Below are 12532 nucleotides of genomic sequence, written 5' to 3' on the forward strand. Positions count from 1 at the left end.
GGGGCACCTGGAATTGGCCACTCTTGGCAGACAGGGTACAGGGCAGGAAGGATCTTTGGTCTGACCCAGTCTGGCCGTTCTTATGTTCTTATCACCATCTAGAACTTTCTGTACATGACGTACTTGTTGAGATTCCTGAGGTGTAAAATGGGCCTCCATCTGCCAGTTTTCTTCTGTGTTAGGAAATACTTCAAGTAGAAGCCCCTTCCCACAATAGCCAATGGCACTGGTTCTATGGCTCCTATTTGCAGGAGGTATTGAACTTCCTGCTGGAGCAGGACCTCATGAGAGGGGTCCCTGAAGAAGGAGGGGCAGGAGGGATGGGTAGGGGGTATGGAGATGAAGGGGATAGAGTAACTCACTTCAATGACCTCTACTATCCAGTGGTCTGATGTTATCTGTGTCCATTGGTGTAGAAAGGACCGAAGCCAGTGGTAAACTGTAAATGGGGAGACGATGGTGCTATAGCAGTGGGGATTTCTCTCTGGCCCTCAACCAAACCTTCAGATTTGTTGTTTGGAGGATGAAGGTTGGGTTGTTGCAGACTGTTGCTGGCACTGAGGTTTGCATATCTGCTGCCTGTGTTCTATCTAAAGTTGTAACGTGAGGGTTGTCTGTACAGCTCTCTGGGTCTCAGACAGTTATTGAATTTAAGTCTCATTAGGCACTGTATACATGCCTAGAGTTCTTAACTGTGTCCAAGAATCTTTCATGGAGTGTCGAACTTCATCTGTTTTAGCTTTAAACAAGTTAGTTTTGTCAAATGAAAGGTCTTCCACTTTCTACTGCAGCTCTCTTGGGATTCCCAATGCTTGGAGCCACGAGGCTCTGTGCATGACAATGGCAGTTGCGATAGTATGAGCTGCTGTGTCCACCACATCCATTGTGGATTGTAAAGCAGTACTGGCAATGGTATGGCTCTCCTGGATAATACTATGGAGTTGGGGTTTTTTCTTCTAAGGCAGGAACTGAGAGAGCTCCTGAAGCCTGGAATAACTAGTGCAATTGCAGTTGGCGAGCTCTGCAGAATAGTTTTCAGCCCTCAGTTATAAAGTCGCTGATGAGTAAACTTTTCTACCCAGGATGTCTAAACACTTATGGTCTTTGTCCTGGGGAATAGACCTTATATTAGGATGCTTTGCCTTATGCCAGACTGAGTCCACGGCCAGGGAATTAGGTGGTAGGTGAGAAAATAATAAGTCTATCCCCTTGGACGGGACAACATATTTTCGGTTCGCCCTCTTATTGGTGGGCATGATGGATGCCGGTGTCTGCCAGGTATTATTGGCAGGGTCCATGATGGTTTTGTCCATAGGAAGAGCAATCTTGGAGGGTTGAAGAGTTCGTAAAAGTCTATACTGTTTCTCTTGAACCTCCTGTACATCTCGTTCCTGTGCTGAAGCCACCCTCTTGAACAGTTCCTGGAACTGTTTGGTGTCATCAGTGGACAAAGGGATGGTGGGGATTATGGCTTCATCTGGGGACGAAGACAAGTTGTGGAGTGGTGATCTGTCCTCACCCTTGGAAAAGGAGTCCTCCTCTTCTGACTGTGGTCATGCGGGGAAGTTCAGTGCTGTGTCCCTAGGGTAGGGAGAATATGGCGATCTTTTTGCCGGCGTGGATGGAAGAGTATGGTGGCTCCCATGAGAGGACCAGGTGTCCCAAGGATGCCATGGCCAGGGTATGGAGGTGGTGGATACAGCCAATGATGACCATACCATTATGGTGGCAGAGGGCCATGAAGTGATCTTGCAGAATGGGACTCTCATGGGGGATGCCTCTGGGTAGGACTCGATTGTTGTGATGAGAAGTGACTGTGTTGATCTATGTCTGCTTGGCTGAGGGAAAGCAATGGGGCTGGTGAGTGGGGTGAGTGTATTGAGTGCACCCAGGATGCTGGTGAAGTCGTTGCTGAGGAAGTGAGGGTTGCCAATGCTGTGGAGTGCTTAACAGTCATGCGGTGGTGCCAACACTGACTGTACTGTGGGCAGTGCAGACGAGGCTGGCATTGGTGCCCAAGGAGGAGGCATGTCAGTGCAGGGTCTTTTGGGTGCCACATCTGGTGCCGTCTTCTGTGCCGATTTATGGTGTTTGGTTGGCACAATGGATGGTGGTGCCATTGGTGCTGATGACTTCTGTCTGGGCTCAGAACGGGCCCTCTTATGTGCCACCCGAATGTTTAGGCAACGCCATGCATGGGGTGCTGGGTTTGTTGCCTGTGCTCACCCTGGATGAGCTCAGTGCTGGAGGCAGTGATTTAGCCAGAGAAACCCAGACTTTTGCCTTTACCTTGTCCAAAGAGGTAGGGTGACAACTTTTGTCCATACCTCTGGCCTTGTCCATGTTCTTGGTCCTGGAAGGAGAGTTGTCACGGGATGGTTGTAGCGACTTCTCAAATAAGAATGTTTTGAGCCTGTTGGAGTGGTCCCGTCTGGCTCTGGCCATAAGGTTTGAGCAGCGTTCACACTTCTGCGCATGAGCCTCACCTAGACACTTAATACAAGAAGAGTGGCCATCCAATGGTGGAATGGCCTCTCAACAGGAGTTGCAGTGTTGAAGACTGGGGAACAAAGCATATTGAAACAAAGAACGATGAAAGAACAGGATGGGGTGGGAGGGGGTTTGAGGAAAAAAAATGTTTGTTTATTTTTTGAAGAACAGGGAGGGTAGGATTCAAAAACTTGGATATGAGAGAAAACTGAGGGAATTTAATGATTTTCTTTGCTATTTCAGGTGAAAAAGGGCAACAGAAGAGGAGCACTATCTGCTGCCAAAGATGACAGAGAAGGAACTGAGGTGCTGCGCGCACCAACAGATAACAATGGCATGAGGAGATGCTACTGTGCATGCCTGGTGCAGCAGAACACTGCTAGAAAAATCTCCAGTTGCCGGTGTGAGGATGCACCAGCACCCAGAGTGGAGCACCCACAGGGGCATCATTCAAAGAAAAACACAAGGACATGCACTAATTTAATCATTTACATCAGTGTCTCCTCAATTGCCATTGCAGAGAACATCCTGAACACTAATGAAGTGCAATAAACTGCTGGTAGCCAAATCGATTCTTAGCCTGCTGTAGATACAGCACCATGACGGAACTCTACACATCACCCTTTCCAATCCACGTTTCACAGACACTGCCAACCTGCATCATCCTGTCTCAAAAGGGCCAGGGAAACAGACTCCAGTCACCTAATGCTCGTCACCAGCCACTCAACTATGCTCATTGATCTGTTTCATGGGGCACTGCTGGAGGAATGTCGGTCCCAGCTGCTCTCTCACCAGTGCCTCTCTGAGCATGTACAGGAGTCACGTAAACTTCTAGCCCCTGTCGAGGGGTGCCTGGCCCATCCACTAAGGAGGATGGTGACGGGCCTTTGGAGGCCCCTCAAACTCAAACTCTCTCTCACGATAGCATGGCCTAACTGCGTTTCAGGGCAGTATGGCCTACCAGTCAGAGTCTATATATTGCACCGTGTTCAGGGCTGTACAGCTCAGCAGCCACAGAGTCAATATTCAGCTCCTCTAGTTTAGGACAGCACAGCCTAATGGCTATGGAGTCAGTTTAGTACAGCCCAGTGCCCAATGAGTCTATACCAGGGGTGGCCAACCCGTGGCTTGTGAGCTGCATGCCGCTCACAAAGGAAAAAATTGTGGTCCCTGACGGAACTGGGACAAACCTGGAACTGCTCAGATCAGTCAGTCTCATGGCTGGGCTGCTGTGAGCCGCATGCGTGCTCATGGCCCTCGCCATTCTGCTCACTGCCCCCAGCACACTGCATCATCTCCTACACATGCAGGCCCAGTTGCACTCAGAATCCCAGCCTGCACGTGCTAGCAGCCAGCGGCTGAGTGCAGGCGGCGGTGCCTTAAGCTCCGGGACCAGGGCATTAGGTTGGCGGGGGGGAGGAGGATTGGGTCAGAGCGGGAGGGAGATGCCTGGCTCTGGAGAAGGTAGGGGAGGGAGATCAGGTTGGGGGCGGGAGGATGCACATGGCATCCCAGCCAGCACATGCTCAAAGCCGGCTGCTCAGCGCACACATCCAGCACCTGGGGAGCAGCGGCAGCAGCAGCGGCTCTGTTCCAGGACCTGGGCATAAGGTTGGGGGGAGGGGCATTGGGTTACAGTGGAGAAGGGAGGTGGTGTCTGGCTCTGGGGAAGTGGAGGGGAGTTGGACTGGGCAGGGCGGGGTGTGTGTGTGTGTGTGTGTGTGTGTGTGTGTGTGCGCGCGCATGGCGTCCTGGCATCCTGACCAGCACATGATCAAAGCTGGCCACTCAGAGCACACGCCCCAGAGATTGGGGAGATGCACGTGGCGGTAGCAGCAGCGGCAATGGCTTTGGGACTCAGACATAAGGTTGTAGGGAGGGGGATTGGGTTAGAGCAGGGAGGAGGGTCTGGCTCTAGGGGAGGAGAGGAGAAGGGGATTGGGTTGGGGGCTGGAGGGAGGGAGTAGGAATCACGGTACTGCATGCCAGCTCCAACGCGGCTGTCGTAAGGAGCGCTTCCTGAAAAATTGGAGCTGGCATGCAGTACCAGGACTCCTACACACACATACCCTGCAGAGGCAGGCAGCAAGGGGGAGGATGTCCCCAGTGCAGTGACAGACCTGGTGTTTCAGGAAGCGTGCCAGCTGTTTATCGGAGGGTAAGGGAGAAGAGGAGAGGGGAGGGGAGGGGAGGGGAAGAGCAACCCACGCACTTCCTTAGACCTGGGATCCCCAGGTACCGGCCTAGCTGTCCCTGTTCCCTCCCCCTGGCCAATCCCTCACCTGCTCCGTCAGCACCCTGTCCCTTGCCATCTGCCCCGGAACTCTCTTCTCTGCCCCCACTAGCACAGTTGGGACCACATTACTGAGGCCTGGGGTTTTTTTTGCATCTCACTTATGTGGCCCCCAACTGACTTTTCTGTGGGTCAGTGACCCCGACTCAAAACAGGTTCCCAGCCCCTCTCATAAATAAAGACATCGCTGAAACACATTGTGTTTGACATGATATTTTATTTAAAAATGAAGCCTGAGCAACAAGCCCCCAATTGGGGCCAAGCCCCATCTAACAGCAGCATCATAACACTCCTGCACCCCCCAGACTCCAAACCTGAGCCCATCATACACTGGAACCCCCCCGGCAGACCCCAAATCTGAGCCTATCATACACCAGAACCCCCTGCCCTGAGCCTCTCACATCCCCAAACTCCTGCCCCCCCATCCGCAGCCTTCTGCCACAACACTCCTGCACCATCCACACACTGCAGATCTGTGTCCCGAGTCCCTCATGCTCCCAGCCTCGCTGCCCTGAGCCCCTCACACATCCCAGCCCAAACTCCTGCACCCTCACAGCCACAAACCTGCGGCTTGCACAGCACCCCAACCCTCCACCTGACCCCAACACTCTCCAGCCTGGAGCCCCCTCACTGGAATGGTGTACCGGCACCTATTTTCTCCCGGCGCAGCTGGTTTTTTTTTTCCTTCTCTCAACAACTTTCCACCCTGGTATGTGGCTCTTTGCACTCTGTCCACTGCTAGTTTGGCTCTTTGATTCTAACGGGTTGGCCACCCGGGTCTATACCATTCCCCTAAGTTCAGGGTAACCCAGCCCAGCAGCCAGAGATTCATACATGGCTTCTCTGATACAAATTTCCTGACACCCAGGTTAGAGAGAGAAGTAAGTCCCTGGATCTTGCAGATACACAGCTCCCTAGAACTTTGTTGTGGGCTGATAGTCTATTTGATCTAGCAGAAACCTGCGGTCCCCTCATTATTATAGAGACTTCAGAAGCCAATGCTCCCTGTGAGAAGAGAGGGCTCTGGTACAAAGGAACATTTTTACCTTCTAAGCCAATTCCCTGTAGGTCTGGGGCTAACACAATGACCTCATTACAGTCCCATGTACAACTGCCTTCTGGTGCAATTCACAGCAACACCATTGCAACTTGATAATAATATTCATGTCCTAAAAATGTCTGCAGTGGAGGCCAAGAAAAACAGCTTTGTGTTCAGAGGAAGTGCTATGGTCAAGATGATGTCATCAGAAAGCGCCAAATTAATTTCCTGTGGTTACATCCTACAGGAAATCCAAAAGGCTCAGCTTTCTCACAAACTCAAGTAGCCATTTGTTGTCAGTAACAGCTAATTATGCCCCCAGATGTGTCAAATTGAAAACAATTGGGAACAAACTCCATTCCCCTGCAGACTACTGCAAAGCATTTCCATACAAAACACTCCTGGGTTTAAGGCCTTTGCCTCAGACAAAATAAAACCCACTCAGCTCAGCTTCTGGGAGCTGTTTCAATTACTGGCGGAATGCTAATGAAACAGAGCAATCAACACACACTACTTAAGGTCAGATGAGCTGTTCTGTGTTCTGACATGGCCTCCCTCCCTGTGGTGTCTGAGCTGGTTTCCAGTGTTGCACAGTGTACACATTAGACCAGTCCAGATTTGCTTATGTGTTATGAACTGCTCTTTGTTTTGGGTGGCAAGATGCCTAGAGAGTCTGTCAGGGCTGGTCAGCATGTTCCTCTGAAAAAGGTAGAGGGACCATTTCCAGCACTCGGCTACTAGCTCACTTGGATTCACACTATGGTCTCTGAATAGGATATAAAATCCAGAAGCCTAGACTAGACTAGGAATTAGGCGGTCAGAGCTAGTGATTAGAGCAGTAATCAGGTACCAGGAACCAGAGGTCTGAGCCAGAGGCAGAGCTGGAATTCAAGCAAAGGATCAATGTTGGAGTCAGTAGCCTGTGGGCTGCAGAAGCAGGAAACAGGAACAAGGCAGGAGCCAGGCAAGAAGGCAAAGCCCAGTGTAGCAACAAGACAGGGATCACCTAGTTCAGGGATGAGGAATCTTTTTGGGGCCAGGGGCCATAGACCCACAAAAGAATTGTTGGGGGCCGCACACAAGTGAGAAGCAAAAACAATCCTCACTGACCCAGCCCTCACATGAGAAAAAGGGGAAAAATCCCTCAGACATGTGGCCACCACTGAGAAGCAGGAATAAAAAGACACTCCCTTCCATCCCCTCAAGCTCCAGCCCCACATTCAGGGGAGACACTGAGACCCTGTGTTTACTCTCAGGGCTGGATTAACACTTCTAGGAGCTGGGGACTGCGGGATTTTATGGGGTCCCCCTAGGCTCTGGGGTGGGGCCAAAATGAGGGGCTCAGTGTGCGGAAGGGATCTACTGCGGAGCCATCTAAGGTTGGCAGCGCAGCGTCTGGATGGGTGCAGCAGCAGGGCTAGGGGTGGGGTTATGTGGTCTGGGCAGGAGGTAGGATACAAGAGCGGCCGGGGGGACAGGAAGTCTGCGAGGGAGGGTGTAGGAATGGCCTCAGGATGGGGTGCGAGGTCTGTTCAGGAGGTAGGTTGCAGGAGCATCTTAAGGGTGAGGGCATGGGTCTGGGAGGGAGGATTCAGGAGAAGGCCGGGGGAGGGGGGAAGGGAGGATGCAGGAGGGCTGCCTGGGGGACCTATAGAGCCAGGGTGAGAACTCGTGAACCCTCACACAAGCTCTGCATCTGAGGCCAGGAAACCCAGCCTGCCAAGCAGGTCTGAGTATATGCTGAAAGCAGTGCAGGGAACTGCAGCTGCCTGTTCTAGCAGCCTCCTTAACACCTAGTGCACAGGGGGCTTTGCCTGCCTGGCTCTCCTGGACTGGCAGCCTGAAATCACTCACTAGGGGACACTTCAGATGCTTCCATCCCCAGCCTCCTTTAGCACCCTTTGGTAGTGCAGGTAGCAGCTACTGTCCCCCTCCATCCATCAGCTAGAATGCCCATGGTCCAGCTCACACTGTACTCCCTTATAATCTCCAGCAGCTTCTGGGCTCATCCCTGCAGAGCCCAAGGGGCTGCTGAGAAATAATACCCTAGGAAGAGCTGCAGCTATGTAGACTGGTCACTTACAAAGTGGCCGAAGCCCTCCCTAATCAGCACAGCCATAGAAGAATGATGGGTAGTGTGCACAGGGAACTCGGAAAGTGATTGGGGAAATTTTCCACATGTTAAATAATCATGAAATTATCTGGCAGCTCCCTGTCCCTCCCTCCCCACACAGTTCCTCCACCACGCCTTGCAGAAGGCATTTCCTACAGGCTTTCACTTTACTAAACTTGGCAACCACATAAAATGGGGCTTCACACCACTGACAGGGTCAGTCTTACATCCTCTACTACAGCTGGCCCCAAAGACACCCCTTCCCTGCACTCATACACACTGACACTTGGCCTCAAGCACAGTCAGACACACACTTGTGCCTCTTCACCTACAATTTGCCTTCAAACACATCCACCCACCCTCAATCACAACCTCCCTTCAGTTCCCCCCATCCTACCCCATCTAAACGTTCACTGTTAAGTTCCTGGATACAAAGTCTTTTGTTCCAGAAAGTCCACTATAATGATGCCTCTGTTCTTACAGTAAACTCACAGAGCTTAGCTCTTGGGACAGACATACCTCCAAGATCCCTTTCCCTCCATAAGGCTGGGCAGAAAGCCCAAGTAAATACCTGAGGGACTGGGGGGTAAACACCAAGGAGACTCAGATGAACTCAATAACAGCCATTAACATTAACACTGCAGCTCACACGTCAGGTTCTACTTTCCACATTGAGTCAATCATAATTGTGTATTTATATGTAACTGTTGTATGTTCTCCTCCCCTTCCGCCCACTTCACTGGTTTCACTGAGCTCCTGGGGGGTAAGGACTGTCGCATGTTACATGGACGGTGCATGCAAGCGCCCTCCAAATTAATCATAACAGCAGTAGTTGAGGCCCCACCCAAGGCCAGGCCCATAGTACTAGGTGCTGTGCACACACCTCGTGACAGCAGTCTCTGCCCCACAGAGTCTCCACTCTGAACTGACAGGACAAGGATAGGAGGGAAGCAGAGGCATAGAGAGGTGATGTGACTTGTGCAAGGTCACATAGCAGGTTAGAGACAGGCTGAGATGGGAACAGAACCAGTCTTCTGCTGTCCCAACCTATGTGCTATCCACTGGACCACGCTGTCTCCACAATAGCAATCGAGTTACATGTCTGGTGAACTAGAAGTGATATAGCTTCACACTTTCCAATGGGGCAAAGGTGCAGGCAGACAGGGATTCTTGAGATCTCCGGGGAATGTCCCGTGCTTCCCCAGAAAGCCACACAGTGACAATTCCCAATTCAGTCTATTTAACAAGGTTCCTACCTCTCTGTCCTTGAGTTTCATGGCGAGCACCAGCTGATGTCTGTGGTTAGTCAGGGCCTCCCGGTAATTTCCTTTGGAGAAGAATGCGGAGCCCAGATTCCCATGAGCTCGGCATTCTCCTGTCTGGTCACCTGAGTCACATACAAACAAAACAAGAGTTAGCTAATGAAAGGTCAGTGGGCAGTGGAGTGGGCTGTTTCCAGCTTCCACAGTGAAGTGTAGCGCAGTGGGCTGGAAAAGCAATAGGGTGGAGAGGAACAGGCTGCGGGGTAACTCTGGCTCTGGCCACCTAGGTGAGTGTGGGGCCCCAATCCTTGCTGCTGCCCTGTGCAAGGCCCCCCAGGAATTTCCCAGGCCATCCTGGAAGCCGTCCATAGAATAGCTGAGATGGCCACTGTGGGCGCTCCCCAAAGTGAATCCCAAACTGTCCTGTGGACTGGAGCAAGACAGATACACTGTGTGCCAGAAAGAGACAAGGACTCTGTGTGTGCGTATATGTATGTGCGGAGTGTGTGCATGAACATGCATGTGTTGGGGGGAGGACACATAGTGTGTGTGTGTGTGCGCGCGCGCGCTGCCTGTGAGGGAAGTGTACAAGAGACCCTGTGCTCTCTCTTTAAACAGAGCAGCACTCACCAGCCTGAAGGATATTTCAGACAGTAGAGCCACCAGCAGCTCCATCTAGCTCCTATGCCTTTTCCCCTGCCCTCTGCAAAGATGTGCTACATGGGCAGGGGATGGGGGATCCCCTGAAGTCAGCGCCCCTTCTTCCCCCTCACAAAGGAAACAGGAGGCTCTTGTGTAGCTTAGAGCAGTATTGGGCACCTGCAGTCCTGTGTCCCGATGGGTGAGAGGCATGTGGAGGAGGGAAGCAGCCAGGTGGGGAGAGGGGGGATGCGGTTCGGCTGCAGGAGGAACCCCAGTGGGCCAAGGGCTGCTGCAGCCCACTGAGGTGCTGGAGGGCCATTCATGTGGCCTGCCAACTATTGGCAGTTGCCCATCCTTGGTTTAGAGGGAACACTGGTGCAGACGGTCCTGCTGACAAAACACATGTCCTTTGGGGGATATGAGTTAATTAGGCTAACAGCAGAACTTTTGTCAGTTTAAGCTGCATCTTCGCTAGGACACATCACCAGCATAGTTAGACAGGTATAACTATGTCAGCAATGTATTTGTAGAGTAGACAAGCTATGGGTAATTCAGATTATTTGAGCACACATCTCACTTTACCCTGCAATCAATACACTGATGACCTAAGGAAAATGCATTCAAGCCTCAAGGGGAAAAGCCAGTTCACAGACAGTCGATACCATAAAGAAATCCTGAGTGCTCCTTTAGCATGTACCTGGGACCCCCATAATCCACCCCACACATTTTGTGATAAACAAGAATGTTTGTGCGGCTCAGCAGCCTGTGAAATGGCACAGCAGCTCCAGCTGCTTCCTTTCATTCATCCCAGTGCCATTCCTGTTAATTTGCACCATTTACATCAATTCCACACTAACCCAGGGAGGAAGTGAGTGAAAATGAAAACTTTACCTAATGTCTTGGCTACATCCAGGTCCTGCTGCATATACCCTGTGCTTTTCTCTGTGTTCCCAAGAGACCAGTAAGCACTGCTCAGCGCAGAGAACACAGATCCCCTCAGCTTCAGGCTGCAAGTGCCGATCTTCAGGGCAGCTTCTAACACAACCACAGAGGCTCCGTGGTGGCCTGCAGTGAGGAGCTCCTGGCCAATCACTGATACCACCACAAAGGGGCTCTTGTCCAGCTTCATCTTCTGAAGTTGCTGATAGGTTGGCTCGAGTGACTCTAAAGTAAGGAATGGAAGGCAGAATTACCCCACAGGCCAAGGGTTCACAAGCATCCAGAAGTCAGTTCATTGGCACTCTTGGGAGGCAAATGATAAAGCCACACACATGAATTTTGAACCATGTATTCAATGGCACATCTAGGAAGATCGGCAATTTGACTGTCCCAGTCCTGCACTTTGCACATCAAGAGCAAAAGAGGAGAAAACTACCCAGGAGAAACCCACAAAAAAGGGAAAGCAGACATAAACCCATTCAACTTGGTTTAACTGGTCACAAGAACAGGGAGTGCCACCAGGTACCCCTGTACTGTAGGTTCTATGCCTACTGACCAAACAAGACCTATCATCACCACGGCTGCTGGAGTGCTGTTACAAATAATTGGTTCACTAGTCCCGTGAATCCTGCAATCATATATTCCATAAAGGACAACAATCAGGCTGGGTTTTAAATCTGCAGCTCTGTATGGAACCAGAGTGTTAAAATGTAATATTTAAAATTAGGATGGTTGCATTTCTTGACAAGGCTGTTCCTGCCTGAATCAACGTAACCATGGCAACCCAAGAAAGCCATTTGTGTCCTACTTCCATTATTTTTTCCTACAATTAAATTCCTATTTGGTGTATTGCAAACAGAGAGCATTTTAACACTATGATGTATGCTACAAGTGATGCTCCAGTCGGGTGGAGATAAACACGTAAGAATGGACTTTTCACACCCCGAACACCATATTTATAAACTGATACAGGCCTGGAGTGTGTGCCACACAAAGGAGAGAAGAGAAGGGTGCTCTTGCAGGAGGAGAGTTTTGTCTTCTGCTATCACTACTGCAAACTTCAGTTTCACTCCCCTGTAGTGAGCCAAGGCAAAGAGATTTAATTTTTTTCCTCAGAAGTCACCTGAAGTTTCCACCTCCTTTGTGATTTGTTGTTCTTCTCTGAGCTCTGACGGAAAACAACCCTGGCAATTACTGCACCTGTAAGTCTGCCTGCAGTGAGGCAGCAGCTTGTCCTCCCTCTGACCCTGAAGGGGAAGGACTCCCTGAGGCACCTGGGTGGGCGGGGCAAGAGCAACCCAGCCCCAAATTCTAGGAAACAGAGGGGCGGGTCAGAAGTATAAAAACGCAGGAGCTAGGAGCTCAGCTGGGGCCAGCCACAGAGGAAGCCAGACATGCTGCTCGAGCTCCCAAGGGGGGAGGCTCAGCCACACTGTGGAGAAAGGGAGAACTGGCCTGGGTCGCCAGGACCGCTGATAACCCTGAGCTGACGGAAACCCTACTGGAGTCTTCATTCCCTGCAGACCCAGAGGAGCGAGGACAAGCCAGGGAGGGTCCCAGGAGGAACGTGGAAGCAGCCCAGGGGTAGCCAACCCATGTCTGGCTGAGGAGATGGAGATGAACAGGTCGGCGTGTTGCGGCCAGGATCCCTGCTGACCCAGAGGCAGCCAGAGCTGTCACTGCTGGGGGCCTGGTCTGGGACACAGTGGAGCAGGAGGGCCTGCATCCCTCCTGCCACCCCACTCCCCATGTGG

The 12532-nt window shown here is 51.5% G+C and overlaps 1 protein-coding gene across 7 annotated transcripts in view; it reads right to left on the bottom strand.

The window, feature by feature from the left end:
* The window catches only part of TTC28 (tetratricopeptide repeat domain 28), a 585613-nt gene that overhangs the window by 171602 nt on the left and 401479 nt on the right, over positions 1–12532 (bottom strand). For all 7 annotated transcript variants that reach the window (XM_075898909.2, XM_089775262.1, XM_075898911.2 and 4 more), the window contains 2 exons: positions 10731–11003; positions 9192–9322 (listed from right to left, as the gene is read on the bottom strand). In XM_075898909.2, coding sequence (XP_075755024.2) covers positions 9192–9322; positions 10731–11003 — 404 coding nt within the window. The remainder of the gene's footprint in view (positions 1–9191; positions 9323–10730; positions 11004–12532) is intronic.

The sequence above is a fragment of the Pelodiscus sinensis genome, chromosome Z (assembly GCF_052426305.1).
Source record: "Pelodiscus sinensis isolate ZL-2025 chromosome Z, ASM5242630v1, whole genome shotgun sequence".
Classification (NCBI taxonomy): Eukaryota; Metazoa; Chordata; order Testudines; family Trionychidae; genus Pelodiscus; species Pelodiscus sinensis.